The 25,274-nt window shown below is 36.8% G+C and overlaps 1 protein-coding gene across 3 annotated transcripts in view; it reads left to right on the top strand.

Moving 5' to 3' along the window:
- Positions 1 to 25,274, top strand: part of DLG2 (discs large MAGUK scaffold protein 2) — a 1,019,534-nt gene that overhangs the window by 691,535 nt on the left and 302,725 nt on the right. For all 3 annotated transcript variants that reach the window (XM_021382614.1, XM_021382609.1, XM_021382622.1), the window contains one exon: positions 3,585 to 3,754. In XM_021382614.1, coding sequence (XP_021238289.1) covers positions 3,585 to 3,754 — 170 coding nt within the window. The remainder of the gene's footprint in view (positions 1 to 3,584; positions 3,755 to 25,274) is intronic.

Genomic DNA, 25,274 nt, shown 5'->3' with positions numbered 1-25,274 from the left:
CCTCCCTCCCTCCCTTCCTCCCTTCCTCCCTTCCTCCCTTACTTTCTTTCTTTTTCTTTCCAACCTGGTATAAACACTTTCCAAAATTCTTTCAATTACATGCTGCTTTTCAAAGAAAGATGAGTAAATTTATTGAAGAACTCTATGAACTCATAGCATCAACAGATGTTAAGATTGTATTAAGTCTTAGCAATTCAAGTTATACATTTTAAGACTCCTTTTTAAGAGATCTTTTGATCAAGAATTATAGAAATATTTTTTCTTTCTTAATTGTTACAAAAATCATTACACATAGCTTAGAATAAAACATCTTTTTCTGCTTTCTTGCTCATTAGAAAGCTTTATAATTTTTTACAATATTTATCTTAAAAAGTAACCGTATGAACAGTCTGTATTCAAGTATACAGTGTCAAGTTTTACAAGCAGAGTGGCAAGAATTTAATGGTGCTGATACTATTAAATAAATGCTTTAATATTAAAAAATATCTTGTTATGGAAACAAGACTTGTTGGAACCATTTCCTCCAATTTGGAGTTTTTTTGTTGAAGTAGTATAGACAATGGTGAAGCTGTAGGGATCTCTTTTGTTTTGTTGAACTTGAGTATTATTACTTTGCATTATGGGAAGGTCTTCTCCTTGGCATAGGTCTGAAACTGTGCCTGAAACAGACTTGTACCTAGAGCATATAACCACCCTGGGAAGATTTTGAGATAAATGGGGGAACTAGTCTATGCATCAACTGAAATATACTTTTGCCATATAGTTGTCATGTGAAAATCTCAAGTTGGGAAAATACACTAGAGGGTTATTCACAAGGACAAAGTAGTATTGGTCCTAAGTGGTAAGACCTTACACTTGAACGCCTGAAGGAGTTTTCTTAAGCTGGATTTACCAATATTTTGCTATTAACATTTTGGTTTTATATTGCTGCAGCACTTACAGGTCACTAAGAGAGTAGATCCTGATTATGGTAGAAACTGTACTGTTAAAATTTAAGTGTACTGTACTAAACTTAAAACAAATCTTCTGGAGTTCCTTGGTTAATAATAATGAAAAGAAGGTTAAGGCTCATTCGCCAGCTTATGGTTCCTTATTTCACTGTGCTGTGGACTTACTGTTTTAGTGGTCTGAATATTCTGAGCATTTGCAGACTCCTGTGGTCACTGGATTCTGTTGACCTATTGCTGCATCAGCATTTCCACCAAATTTACGTTAAAGCCACAGGAATTCTGTCGGTACATATGTGCGTGCACCTGCACACTCGCATGTATGTACATGTTCTTCAATATTGTATTTATTTATTTTTTAGTTACATAAACCATAAAATTCATCTCTGTGAGGGAAATAAAAACCTAGGGGTTCTGAGGGATATATATCCTAGCACTAGCTGTGTTCATCATCACAGACTGAATGGGATGATTGCTGTCAGTGTTGCTTCTGTACTGCTAAATGCTGTATACAAACTAAATACTAAAGTACTTCCGTTAGTCGCACAGCTTTCTATTATCTCACTCATATTCATCCTACATTGCTAGTATTAATCTATGTATGTTTTATTAAAGACAGTTTTACTATTTTAAAGTAGATAACTCTAAACGGCCAAATTTCAGATGCTAAAGTGGCATTCCTGTTGGAATGTAAATGTCGTTTCCCAAAGGCTTTTTCAGTAAATAGATATGTGTCGCTTACTGATTTTGGCAAGTTCAGTAGGATTTGATGTCCTTCATTGACTTACTCCAGAAGATTTACTTTTTTTCCTTGACAGAAGGCTAAGAAGGACCTTTATGAGTGGTTTTAGATACATAGGACTATCTAATAATATCAATATTTATCAATGCAGAGCACAGCGTATATGAAAACAGAAGAAATGTAACCCCTCTTTTTAGTGGTTTTATAATCTTCTCCTACCTTTTCATTTTCGTAACCAATCAATGGCTAAGATACATTAACTGTATTTCAAGTATGACAATGAAAGTCAGAAATTTGACTAGCATCAGATATATGGAAATATTAATAGAAGGACAGAGCAACTTAGACGTAATTACTGTCTGAGTAGGAAGTAGTAGCAGGATGCATTCATGAGTTAATAGAATAAAGCAATTTCTGTTGTACCACTTATTAATTTGACAGCCAAACCAGACAATTATACATTTCAAAAGTGAATACTTCTGGCATTGATGGAAACCAGGAAGTCCAATAATTGAAAAAAATGGAAAATTTGCCATACATCACTTTTGATCAGAATGGGATTTTCAATTTTGTGTCCTCCCTAAGACAGATCAATTGTCAGCTGAAGGCTATTATCAGTATTATCTCCAAGTAAATATTCTTCCAAAATACTGATAACACAGAAAATATTTGGTTTTAAATACTGTTTGGGTTTTTGTCTTTATTTTATTGGTTTTTTTTTAAATAAAAATAGCATAACAGGAATGTAACAAAAGTCAAGTCCATCCTAAATTCTTGGAGTTCAGATAAACTTTTTGTGAAAACTTCATTCTCCTTTTATATGCTACGGCTTCTGAGCAACATCCAGTACAATTGTTCTTTTGCTGTAAAGAATTGCATTATATGATTCATCTTTATGTACAGTAACATAGTGAAAATGGAAATATTTTTATCATTCTATATTTTCTTCGCTGATTGTCCTTTCAGACATAGAATCATAGAATTGCTCAGGTTGGAGCAAAATTTTTGGACATACAGAAGAACACATTCATTTATATATGCTTTTTTCTTCAGTATCCAACATACATATAGCCATCTCTTAATAAATATTCATTGCATAAGAACAGCATAGTGTCAGTTCATCTAGTTGCTTGCAATTTGCTTTTCTTACTTAGATTCATTTGCAAAGACAGGATGACCCAGTAGTTGAGTCATTAGCCTGGTGCTATGGATATGTGTTTAGTGCTGTCAAGGGTAAATTCGTAAAATAGTGAAAATACTATTCCATCTAATTAGGTCACTTTGAGGGTGAATAAATTAGTTCATCCTCATAAAAACATAGTAAATATCCAAAATAAGATTATGAGTGTTTTTTTTTTAGTATTTTATGAAACATATATGTTGTTACCAAATAGTATATCTTGGAGCCTACACTTAGAGGTGCACTTTGTACTTCGATGAATTAGAATTTTTTGGCTGTGTTGAAGAAGTAAGATAGATTTAAGAAGGTATTTTAAGAAATACTGATCTCTCTGTATTGAATTAGATCAACTGATTTCCTTAAGAGCAGTGGTAGTAGTAGCAGCATGCATCATGAATGTGGTAACTAGATAATACTGTTTAGTAAAAACTCTTTTAACTAAGTCTGTAAAAACAAGTTGTCTATTATTTCCATCACTCTAGTGGCACCAGCCCCAGTTTATGATGGAGGTTGGTAGGTGTGAGTGGGCGTGATTTAGTTTGAATCCAGTATGTATTTTGGAGGACTCATGCATTCTGTTTCCATCTCACTCCTGATATAGCATATTGCATTATTGCATCTGGCAAACGGCCCAATTAAGTGATTATTGTTTTACAGCACTACTGACAAAACACAACTCAGTCTAAAATAACATGGTTCTTTCTTTCTCTTGAAGGGTCAACGACTGCATCTTGCGAGTGAATGAGGTGGATGTATCAGAAGTCTCACACAGCAAAGCCGTGGAGGCCCTAAAAGAGGCTGGCTCCATAGTCCGATTGTATGTTCGTCGAAGGAGACCTATTCTGGAGACCGTGGTAGAGATCAAGTTGTTCAAAGGACCCAAAGGTAAATATGAAAATACATCCATTTTAAGCTCAATGTTTAACCTCTCTCATAGATGAAACAGGACCTGACTTTGTTGACTGGCTACCTGGTTGACCTGTCAATTGCAGAAATACAGAGAAATACAGTGAATTTAGGCTGGCAGAACTTGAATTCATAGTTGCGTGTGTTTCCATTACATATAAAGGAATACAAGAGACTGCGATTTGTTTGATGTAGTGTTTCTTGTAGAGATGGTTTCTTACCTCCAGAATAAGTGCAAGATGCAGGAACCATATGCTTTTCATTGACAGAAGATACATTTCCTCTCAGCTTCCTCTACTGAGAACTTTGAAATTAATTTAAGGTGCTGCTGCATACCAAGTTTCTGAATCCTTCCTTTTATAAGATTGTTTCATGTATGTCCAACTTCTTCTTTCTACTTTCATGTTGATGCTTTCTCCTATAGTTCTCTTTGGAACAAACAGACATGAGTACTAACTTACCAAGATACATAGAATAATTTCATTTTTTTTACTTCAAAAAATTTCCTTGGAAGTCTAGGATAAGACCTGCACTAGCCTAAATCACCTGTATCATTTTTAACAGAACCTCATAGCTCAAGGACAAAAACAAAAAAGACTGATAATGTCAGTACAAATTCTAGTGTCTAACAGAAAGCAGAATAGAATTTGTTAAAGTGAAATTTTCACCACATGAAAATGTCTATTATCACCTAATCTTTTGTAAAAAGTATTTAGTTGTAGAAATTACTTTTTAACAAATTTAAATGTATTGTTTTTCCTACCTGAAATTTCCCTCTAGCTATTAGCTGCTAGATAATGAGCTATTTTTCTTTATATCTAATTTCTGGGAAAAGAAAATGATTATTTTCACAGTTCATGGGAACAGAATGAACATGCAATATATTTATTTGCTCCTAATTGTTTCCTAAACAAGTCCCTAATTAATAGCATATGCATGAAAATAATGAATTTGCATGTCATATATGTCATGCACATGAGATTATTCTACCTTTTTCATTTGCATGGGATAAGCTCTAGGGTTTTTTTCAGTGGTTTACCTTACCTTTCAACTTTTGTGAATATTGCAGTATATTCCTAGTAGTTTTTGATGCCAGTAATGGAGTCTTTTTGTTTCAATACACGTGGAGTAGTTGAGATTGTCCATCCACAGTATGTGAACCGCACTGCTTCCAATGTCCTCTATACTATGTTTCTTCTGTGTATATAATGGTTCTCTGGAAGAGCACTAAATCTGTCACTCTCTGCTCTTGGCAAACATTACAATAAATTTAAACATGCATCTGAGGTTGAACTCCTGAAAGTCTGGGTTCCAGTGGTCAATTACAATGCTAAGCTATCTTTCTAACAGAAAAGCATATCTGATGAGACTTTGTGTGTGTGAAATCAGAATAGCAGTGCAGGCAGCAGAAGTTTTAAAATATTGGAATTAAACCATGTGTGATATAACAGTCATTTTGAGTAACCTATGGCTAAAGAACCTAAAATGAACATATTCTTTCGGATTGTGAGGAGACAGAAAAATTATTCACCATGACGAAATTACAGATGCATTCTGGGAATGGACAGGAAAGGGAATGATTTGTTAATAACTTTTTTTTTTCTGCGAGATGTTTTGAAATGTATATATTTCCATGAAATAGAGAGTGGATGCCAAAAGTTTATTTTTTATGACAAGGTAAAGAAACTTTGCAGCTTAGTGCTATAAACATCAATTTTGTAGATGTATGTTTGTGAATAAAAATTTTACTACAAGTAGGTGCTATAAATATTGAATTTTATTACTAAGCTGAATATTTTTTTAAATTTTCACTTCAGTATGAGAAAAGTAAGATAACGGGAAACTTGGTTGATAAAAAAAGCTGATGAGATTGTCGCAGAATAACTGTTCTTTTTTTCTCATTGTAATTCAGGTAATAAATTGTATGCTTTCTATACTCTGCACATGAAAAAGTCAGAATCATATTAATACTAATTATAATGTCTGTAGTAGGTGTTGTTTTTTTTTTAATTTTTCAATATCTTCCATGAAAACTAAATTACCTCTTGAGAGGCAGCAAATTCATGGTATAATCTGAGAATAAAACCTGTCGATCTTGGCTGTAGGTTTCAGTACTAGTCACTTGTAAAATGCTAATCTACTCATAGTTCAGGTTTTTTATCTGAGAACTGCTCTTTCACACCTTTACTATAAAGTGCAGGAACGAATAAGTGATTATAAACACTGCATTTGTTGCTTCCCAGAGCCAGACTGGGTCCTAAAATCAGTGACGTACTCTTTATACCAACTCCTGCCTCCCTGCTCACAAGCTTATTCACAGAGTAAGGAAAATGAATGTGCTTCTATACAAGCAGTTGTGTCACACTGAATCTGAAGTAGTAAATATCTTTTCAGATGCTTCTTTTCCATCTTATCTCTTTCAGTGTATTATTTAATTCATTCCTCACTGTTAGTGATTTTACCTCATGAAGTACTGGCTTCTCTATAACCATGTAAACTTGGGGATCACTAGTTTGCCTGGAGATGTACAGTAGATTATATCTTTCAGCACTTGAAGATGATAAAGAAGGCAATTTCCAAGGCTTTTCATATAAATATTCTTTTAATTTCCTCTGAGGCATTCAGAGCAAGGGCATTACAAGCTGTGAGTCCATAGAAGTTGGATTTTTAATGCATGTTGGCTTTTCTAGCTAGCAAGCAGAATGTAAAAGACAAAGGTTAATTTTGAAAATCTGTTTTGACCATAAGAAATTAAATATGCATTTTGTAGTAAAGGCTTTGGGGATACGGCAAGGAAAAAGTCATGTACTGCCAAGTGATGAAGAGCAGTGAAGCTGGTGGGAGGTCTGGAGCGCAATTCTTATGTGGAGCAGCTGAGGGAATTTGGATTGCTTTGTCTGGAGAAGGTTCACGAAAGACCTTACCACTCTCTACAGTTCCCTCAAAGGAGGTTGTAGCCAGGTGGAGGTTGACCTCTTTTCCTAGGTAACTGGGAAACTAGGTTCAGGTTGGATATTAGGAACAATCTCTTCTCAGAAAGAGTGGTCAGGCACTAGAACAGGCTGCCTAGGGAGGTGGTGGAGTCACCGTCCCTGGAGATGTGGAGATGTGGCACTGAGGGACATGGTTCAGTGAGCATGGTGGGGCATAGGTAGACAGTTGGTCTAGATGATCTCCGTGGTCTCTTCCAACCTTAATGATTCTGCAGTTCTATTCTATGATTAGGCCCTTCTGATTTCAGGTCCCAGTGCTATTGCTCCTTTACAAAAAGCTGTCTTAGCATCTGGTGTGATTAAAGGCAATGTAACTCGTTCACTTAACTTTTTTGGAAAAGAGCTGAATAAAGACATAAATGAGTTATGCAACAGAAAACCAGGGTTTCAAACAGAACTGCAGATATGCAGATATTCAAAGCTGTGCATTCACCACTTTGCCACACGTGATTGACAGTACTGACTAATGTCTATATTAGGTGTCTGGAAGGTAATTTCTAGCTCTGATCATTGCAGGATCATTCTGTCTTTCGTTTGCTTGGGAGACTGTCTTTTGAATGCCTTTTTTATGTCTCTTCATTCAGATACACAATCGTAGTGATTCACCGCTACAGCTTTGCATAGCATTTAGCAAACAGTCGGTGTTTTACTTCAGTCACTCTCAGGACCCTCTGCAGGCTGTAGCAGCCAATGTCTTTGCTGATGTATGTAGCAGGGGAAGGCTATGCAAAGGATCTTTCTTGTTGAAAATCAATGGAGTTTACACACTGTTGGAAACCTTGTCCTTAAGTGATATGTTTTTCTTTCACTATACTGAAACATAACAAGACTAACAGTAATGAGGATGGATTGTGTATGCTACAGGATTTGTTCCTCAGGAGCAAGCAGGCAGACATTGGCTTTGTAGTGTAACTTGTGGATTACCTTCATATAAGACCCTGAAAATAACTTTGTTCTATGTATGAACAGTGAATTATGAACTTCAGCCACTGTTCAGAGAATGCAGAGCTCAAACTGTTTTGGTTGCAGTTGACTGAAGGGTTTTAAACCGGAGGAGTTCCACTGGCCTCTGAGGTTTTCAGGAATTCCATGCTGTTCTATTGCACTGTAAATCTGCTTTTTACTAAAACCAGAAGCATTAAATAACATGCTTTATATAACATTAGTTATAGAAATTAAACGATTTTTTTTTTCATTTTTGAAGAATCAGCCAGCAACTTGGAAATGTACCATTGTTAAGCTAGCAGTCAGAAGCTACTTATATACATAATTTGTGTAGTATTTTACATACCAATATCTAACTGATAATTTAAGCTCTGATATTATATACTAGAAGAATAAAAAAAAAAATAAATGCGGAAAATGCTGCTTCCAGTAACTACAGCAGTACTGGATCACATCATAAATTTCTGATCTCAATTCTATAGGAAATGTAACATATAAAAGAAAACGCAGCTGCAGAAATGAAGCTCGAGGCATAGGAAGCAGAAGAGCTGAGTACCAGGAAGCTTGAGTGGAAAAATGGCAGACTTAAAAATACTAAAAAAGAAACAATATGAAGGGTAGCTTATTCTACCATCTGGATATTCTAGTGGCCTGAGAATAAAATTATAGGGAAGTAGGATTAATTTCCCTCACCCCATGGTAATTCAATAGTAACTATCCTTTCAGTCTTTTAACTGCATCGCTGTCTTGCAGCGGTGGCTACAGCTGCCATTTTATTGACTGTATTTTAGTTGGAAGGGCTCTAAATGCAGCTACATCTCCATCTTGTTGTCTGTAAGCGTGCTTTTTTTCTCACTCTTAGTGAATTCAGCCAATGATACATTTTTTGTCTAGTTCACCCCACACAACTTTGGGCCCTTAACAAAAGATATCTGGGGGTACTTATTCCTCTACTCCTTTCCTGCTATCAGAATTAGGGCCTTTTGGGGATTTTTCATTTAACCTCTTCAGGATGTTGTTATGTTTTAAGGCTCTAAATTAGAAATTAATGCATCCGTTAAGCACTGTTAGCCCAGTTCTGTATCTCTCTGCAGATGGCTATCTTCTCTATCTTATTTTATTTCTCAAAGAGGAAACACTCAGCTCCTAAATTGGGCATCCCAGTAAAATACTCAGAAATAAGATGGGATGAATACAAAGGACATAACATGCGCACATTTTTTTTAATTACGTAAATTCATCTAAATATTAGATGAAGTCATTCAGCATAACCCGTTCCAGAGTTTCCATTTCATTGTTTTACTGTGCTGGTCTGAAGTGACTGTGTAGCACGTGGGAGATTTGCTTTTCACATAACTAGTTGTTTAATTCTTGATGACGCTAGTTAAGGTGACTGGGTAATAATGAAGCTTTCCTATTGTACTTGGAAAATAATCAGTATCTTTTAAGAAACATATTTTTTAACCCATTGCTTAGTTATGGAATTTTCTTGAAAAGATGCAGACATTTTCGCCATCAGTGGTTTCACTGCAAAGTTACCTGGAATTGTTACTGAAATGTTCTCCATTACCACAGTTTCACAAAAGTTTATAACTGTGTCATTGGAGTTGACATATTTTAGTTTGAATTGATGGCCTTAATGGGAAAAGCTTGTGCTGCGTTACATAGATAGCATCCCATCTTGAAGTGACAACTGAAATAGTCCAGAAAGTTGGGTACAATTATGTGTGTTTTTGAAATTTCTGTTAAAAGTGCCACTTCTTAAAAAATGTATTCAATTCAGGGCAGCAGAAGAGCAGCTTTTTAAAAATATTTACAATTGCTGTTCCCAATAAGTAAGGAGAAATCCTATTATTTTTTATCTACTAAGGCAGAGCCAAAGGTTACCTTTTCATCTCAGGTAACAGCTACAGATCTTAAAATGAAACAGGGAGCTTTTGCAAACAAAGAACCGCAGTTAACAGTTCCAGAGAATACCGAGAGCTTTCCAGTTGTGCTGTCTGATAACTGTTTGCAAATGATTCCTTCAGAGAGATGATGATGTGTATATTTTTGTTAATATAGCTATCTCTCTACTTTTATACTGGCCTGTTTTCTCTAATTTACTGAACACTAAATACTGTATAGTAAACCTTACAACCTGAGGTTGAGGAGGAGAAAGGGGTTGTATGGCAAGTTAGGTGGATGTTTTGCTAATTTATGATAGCCAGAAACTTTCAAAACATTTTCAATTTCATGCTAAGAAATATTTTTTATAATTCCAAAGTGTTATCAGAAAAATTGCTTTTTCACAAACCAGAAACGTTTTCTTATGGTCTTTTAAAAATTTTAGTCTTATGGTCTCATCAGCTGTGAAGTCACTTCTGTTTGTCAGTGTTTTCCATCCGTGCTGTGAGCTTTTTCCTTATCTGAAACAGAGTAAAAATGGGACAACTTTAAAAAGAGCTGTAGAAATATGAGAAAGCAAACAAATTTTCCAAAATCTAGATGTAACAGACTACATATGTTCTTGACTCTAAGTGCTTCATTTCATGTTACTGTAATGCACTTTCACTTACCAAAGGAATAAATAGAAAAGACACCACAACTGAAACTAAAATACCATTTTCTTTGTGAAATGTCTTTGCTTGAAGGGACTGGCATTTAATCCAATAAGCAGAAAGTGCTCTGTCAAGCACTAAACCATAATTATCCAATTTTAAGATAGTGATTCAAAATCATCATTTATAAGTTAACATCACTAAAAGACATAGTTTCCCTGTAGGCTAAGATTGTCTAATATAAGAATATGTGAGTATTTGCATAGTTTATCACATGAATATGGTATTCTCTTGAAGCTCATAAAATTAAAAGCTTTGCAATAGTGCTATAAGAGCTTTTGTTATTTTTCAAAAATACTTTAGTATATTAATGCTGCCAATGCCTGATAGAAGAAAAAGTGGTAGGTTATATCTGCTTATTTTTATTTCCGACTCAATATCTCATGCTTTTTTTAAGTGATGATATCTGTCTATGTTCCCTGTTATCATATTCTGTTTTATGGAGCAAATAAAAATTATTTCCCTTTCGTCACTGCAGGCTTGCTGTCTCATTTGTATAAACTACCACATATGAAATATTTTTTAAAAACCGTTCCCTATGATAATGGCTCCTTCCATTCCCAAAGAAGAGTGCTTATTTAGAGTAATTTCACATGGTAATAGTTACAAGAATGGCAATTCCATTCTAATTTTTAAGGCTTTGGCTAGCTTCTTTTTGTCTTCAGTGAAAAAAGAAAGTAAATCTGGCATTTGTTTATTACAATTAAATTGCAGAATATAGTTGTATCAGATTGTTGTCATATCAGACCAAATTCAGTCATCTCTGGAGCTGAGTAGTCAACTGATCAGCAAGAATCTCAAATGGAATTCAAACGTCAACTGGTGGGTTGTCTTACCATTTGAAAACTAGAGTTACACTGTGAGCTGCAGAGTGTGTCTTGTTTGAAATCCTGATACAATAATTTTGACTTCTATTTTTTATGTTTTACTGTCTTTTTCCATTTGTGGTAAAGGAATAAACAAAATGACTTAATGACTTGGAAGACTATGCAGCTATTTTATATATACATATCTGTTTTTGTTTTTTTTTTTCCCTCAAAAACATTCAGTTCTTAAAAACTCCGAGAACTTCCGGGACTTCTGGGTTAATATGCAAATCACACTCCTAATCTCATAGTAGATTTTAAGTATCTGTTCCCAGAAATCATTCATAAAGAATGAAGTTTCTACTGAAATGAGCAGCACTTTCTGCAACTCCATCATGATAACAATTTCTGAAGTGGTGCAGTAGCAATTTCTAAGTGCAGTGCTGTATTTTAATAGCCAATTGAGATGGCTATAAAAATCCAGCACTGCGCATTAAGATCATTACTAAATTGCTTCAGCAATACTTACTGATGAGACAGCTTCAACGGAATACGCTTCATCTTAATGAACTGTGGCTGCAATAGAGCAAAAACAGCAGCACAGAGAAAGATGTGCAGGTAGATTTGGATGCCAAAGAGCTTGTCTTTGAAGAAAAAGCAGCTTTGGCTAGCTTCCTTTTGTCTTAACAGGAGAAAAAAAGTAAGTCTGTCAAGCTGGTTGTTACAATTGCAATTATATGGCAGAAGATGGTGGTATCAAACTGTTGTTAAATTAGATCACATTTAGCTATGTTTGGAGCTAATGAATCTATTGACATTTCAATTGACAAAATCTTCAGAACTACTTTCTGAATTAGGAATTTCATATTACTATTAATTCACCTTGATGATTTTATCAGCTCTGGCTCTAGACAGCAAGTGGAATGGTGCCGCAGTGTGTCCTCATTTTCTGATATTGTCAATCCTTCCACTGTGCTCAAAGTTACTTCTGTGTCCTTTGGTGAGAATCAAGAGGAGTTAGCATGATTTATGAGGCTCCCCCTAGAATCGTTCTGGCAGGTTTACCTCTGTAATCTCACATAGAAAAGCTGAGGGAAAAGAAAGGTGCTTTCTTTTCTTTGTTCGCTCCTTTTACCCACAGAGAGTGAAGGTGTGCTTAATTTCTGTTCCCAGCTGTTGCATCAGTAATGGATGCATCTCCAGGTTTTCTTGTATGGGTTTCCTCTGAGTATGAACAGAGCAGACCACTTTAAAAATAACCTTTGATTTATCATAGAATCATAGAATATTCTGAGTTGGAAGGGGCCCAACTGCCCCTGTACTTGTGGCAGTCCTTCAAAGGAAATTACTAAATGGATTTTCCAGCTACGTACTGATCGCTAGGACACTGCTGGAAAGTTTCTTGCAGTATCTTTTGTCTCTGGCTTTTATGGAAAACTGGTTTCTGAGCTCTGAGATGTTTTCTTGATGCCATTGCTTTGTTCTCTCTGTCATTTTTCGAAATCCCGAGGATCTCTCTCCACCTTCCAACACTTTTTGTGTTTTGTTTTGTCTAAGACAAATATTACACAAATTCCCAGTTAATCTTGGTCAATTGTTTTCCAAATCTAAACATTTTCTTCTGACCAAGTGTAATGTAATTACAGCAGATCTTGTAACTATAACGTGTCTGTGCTTGTTTTTTTTTTCCCTTTGTATTATGAATTTCTTGGTCAGAGAATATTTTCATTGTTTCCCTCCCAACTCTACAGTACTGTGTAAGATATAAAAGGGGAGCAAGAGAAGAACCCTTTCATTATGTTTGCCATCCCTGTTTTCATCAGGCCAAAATGAGAAAGGGAGGAGGTCCAGCAGACAGTACAGCAAAATGCTAATTATCTCATCACAGATACACAATAAATCAAAAGATGAGGAAGGAGAATGATGTAATTTGCTAAACTACTGGGCTAGGTGTGGAAAGTAGTCCTTCTCTAGACAGAAGGCCAGTATCTTTTCTCTGTTTTCTTAATGGAGGAGTGAGAATAGTGTAAGGAGTGGCACCTTTCTTGCTTCTTTTTTCACTGCCTATATGTTCTTTGGTTTAAATTCCTCAGGTGAGTTTTAGAGAATGATTATACTTGATCTTTCATCACTTTAATAAATAAACAATTAGATGACAGCAATTGCTCTGAGCCTGATATGACATCTTGATGTAACAGAGCTTTAGCATCCTTTGTGGAATACATTCACTGACATGACATCTGTCACTTGCAACTGAGTAGTCTGAAATCCTTATGGCTGTTTCTTTGCACAGCTTTAGCCTTTCTCGAATATAAAGCCAAAAGTGCAAATTAACCAGGTGAAATTATAGATTTCATCCTTCATTGTTCAGTTAACTATCTACATAACAATTTCTGTCACTGATAGTTTTTCAGGTGTCCAGATCTTTCTCAAGGAATCTACTCTCTGGAAGACAACATGCATCAGCAAAACACTCCAGTGCCATGAAAAACACCTTTAAAAGAATAACTTGTATTCAGTTAAATTTTTATAACTTGGCGAGCTTTAGATATTCATTTTTCTTGCATTCTTGTCTCCTTTTCTTTTTGGTGGTAATTCTAAACACAGAAAGACAGTCTTCTGAGGCAGGCTTTAGAGATTTAGATGGTGGTGAAGTTACAGAGCTGGGTGAAGCTTTAAAGATTCAAATGATGCAGCAAATGAAGTATAAGTCTGCAGCCTATTTAAAAAATATTCAAGATTTGCAATATTTTTCTTTTGTTTCCGCTAGTTGAAAAAAAGGAAGGCAGTATATTAAAAGTGTCTCTGAACATCTGAAGGAGCCAGATGCCAAAGAGATTAATTGCAAATAGTCATTCATCTGTCTATTCCCTATACTATATCCAGGCCCTGTCTGCAGGTTTGTCATCCTCATTTTGCTTTCAGTATTCTGAAGCTTGTCTATAATTGTTGTTAGGCATAATGAAAACAAAAGGTCTCTTTTTAGATGACAACTATAAAGTGGCAATCAGATCTAAATTTCTCTTGCTCTTCTGGACATCTTGCAGAGGTTCTTATATTGTGGATGCGGTGTGATCGGACATTGCAGAAGCAAAATTTAGTCTTGCTATGCCAAAGGCTTGTTATGCCTGGCACATACATAGCTACTTTTCAACTGTTTTTCAAGTGAGCAGTAAAGCCATGTGATTCCTGGCAATATTGCTTCTTTTTCTTTGCTTTCAGAGGCTTGTTTAAGATCTTTTCTGCCATTTGGGACAATGGCAAGGTGATAAGTTCTTCTCAATGCAAAACATTCGGTGTCTGAAAGAAAAAAGAAGAAACCACCTTGTGACCTCTTCCAGAGGACATTTTTATCTGAATTTAACTCTGTATGAGAAAGACAAGGAGAAAGGTTAATGCTCTGCCTCTAATTTGTATTTTCTAAAACAAATGTAAGCTAATATACTCAAAGTGTTCCAAGAGCATGAAACCAAATTCGGTACCCAGGATGCTGGCTTCTGAAATTTTGTAGTGATTTCTATGAACAAATAAGAAACCTGCTCTTGAATTCTTTAGAAATAAGTTTGTCCGATCATTTCCTTTGATAGAAAGAAACAGTTGAAAAGCAAGATCTTAGCACTGAGGAGAATGTAAAATAGGGTACAACGACAGAAGAAATTTAGGATAGGACAAAAGAGATATTGCAAAAGCTAAAAGAACATCATCTGGGCATGCTTGAAGATTTTATTTTGGAAATTGATATTTGCAAATAAGGATGTAATTGATTTTTTCCCCGTAATCTGCTTTCTGGCTTGGTTTGGTTTGGTTGTTATGCAAAACAGGGTATAGGATGTCTTCTGCAATGAATAGAGGAACAAAGGGAACTGAAATGAAGAAGCATAAAATTGCAGTAAATAACTTAGTAAAGTTGTTTAGTGTAGGCACGTTTACGTTTCCTCTACTGTAGCCAAAAAATGAACTCAGTGTAAATAGTAGGCCAGGGGGCATCTTATCTGTAGTCTGTAAGTTGCATATGAACTATTTTTAAATTGTAATGTTCGTCAAATGCTTTAGCCAACATTTCTGAAAGTTAATTTAAAATACTTGTCAATTCTATAATAGCACGGATATCCCCTCCATGATGGAGTAAAAACAATTGTAGTTTAGAGACGTGCTTTGTAGTTACAGAGAGAATGCTGAGATGACAGGTGCTTTTGAGAGAAGATATGGAACATGTCTACAATTTGGCTGGCGTAAGTTTGCACAGCAAGGTCATCTCTAAGAAGAATGCTATCATGATTTAAACCACTGACAGCAGAGTGAGACCTCAGCCTGAAATGAAGAAGCAGGCCAGGCAGCACTTAAAGATATTAGACATTTTTACACTTGCAGGCCCTTATGATTTTGATCCCAGACCACTCAGACTGTGCTGATCAAATCAGTGCTAACTGGGGTTTCTTTTATACACTGTGTAGCAAAGGCAAAGGGAAAAACTGCCAAGTGCAAGCAGAAAGCTCATCTTCGTTGAAGTCAACAAGGGAAGCCAAGGGAGTAGAAAGCCATTAGTTTGATTTCAAAATCCCAAAGGAATACCAGAAGAAGTATTAAATCTCTTTGTAAGAATGTAGAAAAAATTTGGAGAGCAATGGTTACTAGAGGATGTAAGGCTCTTTTGCAACATTTTTTTCATATGATTTTCTCAGATGACACCGTGTGCTGAGAGGGGTTAATACTGAAATTTCCCTAAAGAAAAAAAGAAAAAAAGACATTTTGCTGAATTGTAGTTCAGTAAATTCAGAAGAGACAAAGGCAAAGCGTTTTCAGTAGAGATAATCAAATAATGCAGTAAATAGTGCTTAACAGAAAACTGTCAGGACAAGAAACCTGTAGAAAAGGATCCAGGTCTTTGTTAGCTGCAGCATCTTGTCTTTTTTACATCATGCTGTGATGAAACATTTGAATTCTATATTGGGATTTATAAATTGAGGTATGGTTTATAAGACATGAGGAATCCTTTCATCCTTCACAGGTAAAGACTGAGCTGGAGAGCTCAGGCTTTGAGATTTCCACTTCAATAAAGGTGTGGACCAGCTGGAAGGACTCCAGGGGAAAGCAGTAAAAATGATCAGAGATTTAGAAAACCTGTCCTACAAGGAAGGAATGAGTGATCTGAAGTCATTTATCTGAAAAACCAAAGACTTGGAAGGGAGGTTATGGGCCTCTGACAATACTCTTCTTGCTTTGTAGCACATCTTTGAAGAGTGATTTTGCTCTATGGGCCCAATAGGGAGGGTGTAGAACAAAGTGTAGTAGACAAATTACGATAAACAAGATGTGGATTGGATTTAAGGACTAATGAGGATTGTGATATGACAGATTACCAGGCAGGTCGCCATGTCACTAGAGGTGGAAATAACCAGGTGTGCTGCATAGCCATTTGTTAGCCATGATGCAGCTATCTTTGGTTCTGCCTCAGGCCAAGGAGGCAGAATAAATGATCCATGGAGTTTCTTCCAGTCCCAAGACTCGGTGATCATAACAACATTTTCTCGTTTCACCTCAGTATAAAGACAAACAGTAGGCATAAGGCTATTACAGTCCTGCACCTGTAGAAATAAAAAAGGTGTCTTCCAGGCAAAAAATAGACACAGATTCCTGTGCTTTTTCTTGACTGTAATTTAGTATTTTGATTTCCCTCTTTTTTTTTAATTAACTTGTGTCTAGGAGAGATTAAGATGGATTTGGAAAATAAACTTATTCACATATAATATTATTAACGAATACTGGAACATGCCATCTCAGCCTGCATATTTTCATTTACATCCAGCAAAGATTTCTCTGACTTTTCAGCTTTTCTGTTGCTCAAGTCAGGATCATGCTCTTTAGGAACACTTTGGTCAGATATATGGCCAGTTCTTCATTAAGGGCTCTTCTCACAGCATGTTTCAGTACTTGGAGGCTGGCCAACACCCCATTGCTGGGGTGCTGCACTAAGGCTGCACTAAAGCTTTTAATGCTGAGTCTTGACTTCAAATAAAACTCTTTTCTCCAGCTCTTAGCAGAGCTGGGTTTCCTTACACCTAAAATCTGTCTTATAGGCTTTGGGTTCTGCATTTGTGGGTCTCACTGGGATGAATCTTTTCATCCAAATTACTGCCTTAAATTTCCAAGAGATGACCAAGAAGTGGTCTGGGAATAAAACAGTTCAGTGCACTCAGTCTTTTCCTTGGGATTTCACTTTTCATCAGGAATGCTGTGTATGCCATTCCCAGACAAACAGTAATACACCCTATCTCTGACACTGCAGAGAGATTCAGGAGCTGTTATTAATTGAAACAGCTGATGGAAAGACCACGTTAATACCCTGTGATGATCCCCTCAAAGGATTAGTAGCAGGGTCTCTTTTTTTACTTTATCTAATGAAGATCCCTGGTAAAAAAATACCAGGAAAAGCCTTATTCAGAAAAAAATCTGTAATGTAACCCAGCCTGAAAGAATCACGTTAAAGTTTATAGTCTAAGTCTCCACACTGTAAAGCATCAGCTCTTGGAAAATCTTATGTGTTCTGGAATCAATCTGGAAAGATCTGTATTTCTGAATGCAGATTTCAAATATGGGTTTGGGTTCACATTACCATTCCACTCATGTATACTAGAGGTTAATTCCCTTAGCCAACATTTAGCACAATTTCTGTTGAGACATAAGTGTTTGATTTTACTCTATGAGTAAAGGATGCCTCTCACTGGCAAATAAACCTTTTTCATTTTGTTTTTTTTTTTCTTAAGAGTTCTGCAAGAAAGCATCAGTAATAAACAGATCTAAGGGACTAAGGGATAGTTTCAGGGAGAAAAGTCAACACAAAGAGCAGTGGCTCTTGAATCCATTTTCAGAGTGCCTTCACCTGATTACTATAGTTCAGTAAGCACCATCTGTTTTTTTCTGTATCATTTATGTACTTGCAAACTTTTAACATCAGAGCTCTGTAAATTGCCTTACATGAAAAAAAAAATTACTTGTCAATTTATGTCTTGATTTTTAAAGAGGAAGCAACTGAATGGCTGACAGATTATTTATGGATTGATTGCAAATAGATAAGAGGCTACAAGATGAACTATGATTTCATTTTGTATTTTCAAGCTTCAGTGTAATTGGCAGAGCTTTTCAAGAACGCATTTCTGTTCAGCTTTGCAACAGCACTAAGATGATAAATGCTAAATTCCCTTCATCAGATGGAGTACGAACAAAAGAAACTGATGAGTCTTTCCCTGACATTTGTGGTTGTTAAATGGATCCTAAAATGACAGACTACTCCTTCTGTCTCCATGTAATTGGTGAAAAAATATTAAATATTTGTCTAGAACAGCTATCCAGCTTAAAAAGCACTGACCCAGCTGTACTCAGTTAAAAGTACATTATCTAATGTTACACACAGCAAATAGCATTTTTTGTGAATTATAATAATTATTTCCTGTGTCAAGTCTGTAGATTTCAATAATGAATCTTGATCTGAAAATGGTGAGAAAAGCACAGCTTCACGTAGTATCATGATTTAAAAATTGAACAACTCATCAAAAAGTAACAACTCCTTTAAAACAAATCTTGGTGTGCACATCTACAGGATCAGGTGCTTCTCACTTTACATTATTACAAGCTAAAATAATTTTTGCTGCTGTCAGTAATTGTAGTAATTTATGGTAAACTAAGCTGAAAATTATGTAGGTACTATTTGCTAATGGCTGCCAAATTATGATCGACTGTCACCATAGATTTGGTTCCTGTGCCTGAAACAACTTGTATACTTTGAGCATTGAGAGTGAACCTTAATTCACAGTTTGAACCCAAGATATAATATATTGTTAAAGTAATAGCAGATTCTTTGGATCTCATCAGTGTATTCCAGGTTTCTGTTACTGCCTGCTTGTCTGTAGTCAGTGCAGAGGATCCATGTGTTGTTTTTTTGTTGCTTAGATCCAGAAGTTACGTCCTCAAATTTACTTGCAATAAAACAGTAATTAAATAGAGTCAAGTGAAATAGAAGACTCTCACCAGCACTGGAAGGAACAAAAAATCTTCAATATTTTATCTAAATTGTCTGGTGGAAAGAGAAGAGGATCAGGAGAAGGGACTTCTCTTGGTTTTACAACAGTGAGATCAGTCCTGCCATGTTGATCCCATTTCCAGATACTTCTGCCTCAATTTGTAAACATTAGAGAGATGATATCAGATAGATCTCAAGGGAAAACGGTATTTGGAACAGAGGATGCAGTTAAAATAAATATAGGTACCAAAGCATATTTATGGTAATGTGGCTAGTTGTCTTAAGAACCTGTATTAGGAAAGAAAAAATAAAAGCTTTCCTACTGCATTCAACCCATGTGCACAAACATTCCCTGAATTAAATGCCGTTCTCATGGGGCAACCAGTGGTCAGTAAATTCAGCTTTCTCAAGCACAGTACTTCTCTTGAAAGGGTGAGTTAAAGATTTTATATTTCATTCTCCAATCAGGAAATGTTCATGGTACCAATATATCTGTCAGAGCAAAAATTGGAGAAATATTGAATAAGCACCATTATTTCACCCTTTTCTTCCCCTACAGCAATATCAGACTTATTTTAGCCCTCGGGAGCACTACAAAGCTGTAACTGCTAACTTCTCTTTCTCAAGTTTAGGAGAGCAGTTTTATTGTTTCCTTTCTTCCCAGTAGGCTTCACACTCTAATGGCGTATTTTCACAGAGAATTTTTCAGGTGCTTTGCTACCCTAAACAGATACTTCTGGCCTCCCATCCTCAGCTTCTGTCCCTGCATCCCCTACGTTGAGTTTGCTGGGCAAACTCTTTCTGTAATTTGCCAAGATCTCCTTGCAAGGCCTCTCCACCCTTGACAGGGTCGACAGCTCCTTCCAATTTAGTATCATCAGCAGACTTGCTCAAAACACCTTCTAGTCCTACATCCAAGCCATTACACTACTGCCCATAGCAGCTACAACCTTTCTAAAGCACCTCTGTAGAAAACTATGCTACCAAGAAAGGGGACATGAAGCCCAACACCATCCTCAGCTGTCAGCCCCTGCTGCTGTAGCTGCTGGTGGGCACGCACCTGATCTGTGATTCAGACCCATTTGTCTTGGTTTTTGTGCTGTTTTAGAGCTGCTAATCTTTTGGCTAAGAAATACTCAAGACTAGTACGGGGCTGGCATTAGGGAAGTGTGGCCAAAGGCAGGGAGGAGAGCAGAGTTACCTCTTTTGGCAGTAATGAGTCTTTGAATGAGCATGTTATAATCTTAAAAGTGCACACTGCAGTCCTCCAGCTGGCTTTCTGCTGCCAGTTAGGACAGCTTGCTGCTTCATCCATAATCTGGCATCTGGCAGAGGGTGGGACAAAACCCCCAAAACCTAACCTGCTGGTAATACAGAAACAATTAAAGTGAGGGGAAAAAAAAAGAAAAAAAAAGAGGATTGTCTCTAACAGTTCGGCTGACCTTCAGCTCCACAGTCACTTATGCTGTGTTCAATATTGTTCCCTGCAAAATGTAAGTGATCCTATCACAGAGGTAGCCAGCTAGATGATGTCTGCCCTAATCTGAAATTCCGATTTCTGGTGAGTCTGGATCTGAGTACTGTTTGTACTTGTGGGTGCACTGAAAATGTGCGGAATCTTCTTGTGTGAACAGGAAGTCAGTGTGAATATGCAGCTTCAGAGTAGGCATATGCAAACCTGGCATGGAAATGAGAGAGAAGATATTTTAAAAAATAAAATCACAGGCAGTTAATCCTGTTCCCAAACGGCAGATTTCAAATCTCTCTCCTTTATGTCACTAATTTCATCTTTTAAAAGCATAAGTTGAATGTTCTTAACATGAAATGTTTGGACTTGGTGTACTGTGGCTTTTTCTTAGAAGAACTGATCTGCTTGCTATAATTCTTGAAATGTCAGTAGATGATAAAAAACAAAATCATTTTCTCTCTCTTTTTTGCATTTAAGTTGGTAAAATTGTGGCAGTGCGATTTAATATGTTTAGAGCACTTGAATCCTCAACAATGCTTTAAAATTTGGCTTATTCTGATTAATTTGGAATACTATCTTCTCTTTTCAAGTTAAATTTTAAAGTTTTCTTGAGAATTCCCATTGTGCAATTAGACCATTGCTTGTTGTCTTTGCTTTCTGGGAAATCTATTTCAAATTAATTTGAAAAAATGTAGAAATATGGAATAAACACAATTTATAATGAGGCTTTTGGTGTATTTTCCTAGCTTGCTGTTTCTTTTCTTTTCAGTTACATCTGGAGAGAATATGTCTTTAGGGATAATTGTATGCAGGCAAAAACTCCATAATAGGGAAAACATTTAACTGCAAAACTGAATGGAAAAAAAAAGGAATTGTTTTCATTTGCATGTTAAACAATTTTTATAAATTTTCTACAAACAAATGGAATTTAACAAGATATATTTTGAAGGCTTTATTAAAGATTACAGAAGGATTAGCTTTACTGTTATGATAATGCAATGTTTTACCTGCTGTATCTTCTGTGTGATTGTTTTTAAACCTGCTCTCACTGCCTTGCAGGTACATTAACATTTGCATTGCAATCTCTCTTCCCCATCATCTCCTCTCCTGCCAGCAATGTAAACAACCTTTTTTTGAGCCAAGGAGTGTAACTCTGTGTTCCGACAACAGATTCCTTTCATGCTGTTGAAACTCATTGTTTTCTACTTTAATGTTTGATTTTTCCACCAAAAAGAATGAAAAAAAAAAAACAGTTGGAAGAGGGTTGTAGTTGTTTAAAATTGCTTCTGAGTGGATGTACAGGCCAGAGCAAAATCCAGAAAAAATCTCTGAAATATCCAGAAGACTTTTAGCATATTCTGCACTCTTCTGCATTTCTGACTTTTGTCTCAGAGGACTAGGATGAACCCTTTGTGTCCAAAGAAAAGATGCAGAAGAAGAGTGAGCTCCAAGCAGTGCTAGGCTGGGAGCCTTCTGCCGATCTGGAACAGCTGTAAAGAACTGGAGGCAGCAGTGTGCCAGCCCAGTTTTAAAATTATATATGGTCCCTGATGGCATAGATAGCAGTAAGTAAAATTTGAAATAGAGATTGCAAGCTTGTTTAGAAACAAAGGTACGAAAACCCGCCTGCTATTACCGCCACCTGAGTCACCAACCAAGCTACTGCCACAGTCTCTCCTTCATTCAGTTTTCCCTAGGTGCAATTCTTCCAAGCCTTTAGTCCTTTGGAGAGCTGTATGAATGTATGTATGCATCTGTGTATTGAAGAGATTTTAATCTCTGTAGGATCATTCTTTAACCTCAGCAAATTTTCTGATGACACTAAACTGAGTGGTGCATTTGACACAACCGAAAGGAGGGAGACCATCCAGAGGGACCTGAGCGTGCTTGAAAAGTGGGCACACAAGAATCGAATTAGATTTAACAATTGAAAGATGTTGCACTTCGGTTGAGATGATCCCAGATACAAGTACAGACTGGCAGAAGAACTCATTTAGAGCAGCCCTGCAGAGGAGGTCCTGATGGAGGTCCTTGAAGGTCCTGATGGGTGAAAAGCGAGACGTGAGCCAGCAGTGTGTGCTTGCAGCCCAGCAGGATAACTCCACCCTGGGCTGCATCAACAGAGGGGTGGCAGCAGGGAGAGGGAGGGGATTGTCCCCCCCTCTGCTCAGTCCTCGTGAAGCCCCATCTGGAGTACTGCACCCAGGCCGGGGGCCCCCAGAACAAGAAGGATGTGGAGCTGTTGGAGTGGGTCCAGAGGAGGGCTGTGAAGATGATCAGAGGGTTGGAGCACCTCTCCTATGAAGAATGGTTGAGGGAGTTGGCCTTCTTTATCTTGGAGAAAAGGTTCTGGGGAGACTTCACTGAGGCCTTTCAGTACTTGAAGGGAGCTTTTAAGTTGGAGGGAGGCTGACTTTTTACACAGGTAGATAGCGATAGGACAAGGGAGAATGGCTTTAAACTAAAAGAGGGGAGATTTAGATTAGATATTAGGAAGAAATTCTGTACTCAAAGGGTGGTGAGGCCCTGGCACAGGCTGCCCAGAGAAGCTGTGGGTGCCCCATCCCTGGAGGTCAAAGCCAAGTTGGATGGGATCCTGAGCAGCCTGATCTAGTGGGTGGCAATCAACACATGGTGGGGGGTTGGAAGTGGATGATTTTAAGGTCCCCTCCAACCTAAGCCATTCTATTATTCTACAGTTTTCTCTCCTGATTCTCATCAAGAATGCAGTGAGAGCAGACTTCTGCAGATCCCTGCATGGGGCTGTGCAGCCGGCCTTGTGTTACTGCAGTGTTTTAGATTTCAATTAAATATTTATTAAATTAAGCACAGTTAAAATGAGGATTAACAATTTTTCTTAAGATTTATTTAAATATTTGAATTTGCAGTGTTTAAAATTTTTGCGGATAAGAAGTTTAAGAGGCACAATTTTACTGCTTACTTTCTACCAAAATCTCTGACAAAAATAGAATCATAGAATCACTGAGGTTGGAAAAGATCACTGCTATTATCCAATCCAACCAAAAATCTGCCTCCATGCAGCAAAGCCCAAAGCCCTCTCTGCTGAGGTGACAGAAGAGTTCCTTCCCTCAGGGAGAGGCATCAGTACTTCTATGCAAACATTACTGACATACATGGAAGGGATTTTCTTTTCCTGCTTTATAATCACAGCTCTCAAGCAGTGTTCAGTGATAGCTGCAAGAGTTCTGGCCACACTTAGTGGAAGCCCTGTGTATACTTTCCACTTGCATTCTGAGTGCAGGCTGTACTGATAGCTAGTATCTCTGTTGGCCCAGTAGTATGAAAAGGTGATGCACCGAGAGCCAGAATATCAGGATTGATAAAAATAATCACAATACAAGTGGCTGTGGGCAGGAACAAAGGAACTGCATAACAACTGCTGGATAAGTAGCTGAAGGCACAAGTATTTAATAATACACAGAGCATAAAAAGGGGACAATTTTCTGCTTGCATAAGGTGGTTTCAAAGTATTTTCTTCTTACCTGGTGGCACTGTACGTCACCTTTATTCTATCTGACATAATCTGGGAAATACCTGAAGATACAAGATATTTTACAAGGTATTTCTGCAAAATAATGTCAAAAACAATAAGGAAGTACTTGGAATTGTTAACCTGAGGCCATTAGAAAGAGAGACCAGCTAATGATCAGCTTTATAGGGCACTGGACCTTCTTCCCAGTTGTTATTACCAAATTGCTCATTACAAAGAGCACTCTGAAGCAATTTGGAAACAGGGCTGAAAAAAGGAACTAATGATGGCAATGAAAGTAGTCAGCTTTTAAGCATGTTATGAATATTAGGTAAAGTTTGATGAATCATACTGTACTTCAGACTGTGTTTTTTATCCATAGAACAAAATGTAGTCAAATTCTATTCCTCTAACTCCTGATATGAGCTGTGACATGAGTCAGGAATAGCAATTGTTGTAATTCACTCAAATGAATTGATATTTGAACCTACCCCTACAACACAGAGGATAGAGAAAAAGTGACATATTCTATGTCTGGGACTAGTAGTTTCTCAGGAATTCATCCATGAGATGAAAAAATGAAAACAGATAGAAATAAAGCTCTGTAGAGGAAAATCGGTTCCTCTTGTATCGTTGTTTAATTATTGTGAAGAATTTTAATTTTCATTGTGTAATAGATTAAATTTTTGCATATAATGAATAATAAAGGAATCTGCTGTCAATAGTGAATGTTAATCATAAATCACAGCTATAACAAGCATATTAAGCTTCCGTATCTATGAGATGTTATATCTCTCCTCTAGAAAGACTAACATTGCCAACTACAGGTTTGAGCAAAAGGGGAAAGGGAGATATTCCCTGCTGCTCCTGTTTATAATTAACCTTGTTTCAGTTTGTTTATTTATAGGGCACTAAATAAAACTATGGTAGCTGTCAAAACAAGTCAATCAGCTGTTATAAGTCAATCCATTTTATATTATCCATGTTCTTTTCCTCCCTGTAAGCGGAATTGGATTAATTAGAGATCTAGATTGGACTTCCTTGCTCCAGGTTTCATAAATTCATGAGAAGGTTCATCCTGTTTCAGAGGAAGAGACAACTAAATGTCGTCTAATTTGGCTCTGGAAGCTTAATTTCAGCAATAAAACAATACTGAGTTCTAATTCCTGTAATCAAGCTC

Source organism: Numida meleagris, chromosome 1 (assembly GCF_002078875.1).
Source record: "Numida meleagris isolate 19003 breed g44 Domestic line chromosome 1, NumMel1.0, whole genome shotgun sequence".
NCBI classification, from domain to species: domain Eukaryota; kingdom Metazoa; phylum Chordata; class Aves; order Galliformes; family Numididae; genus Numida; species Numida meleagris.
Note: the sequence above shows the minus strand (reverse complement) of the source record. Positions and strands in the feature narration are given on the sequence as shown.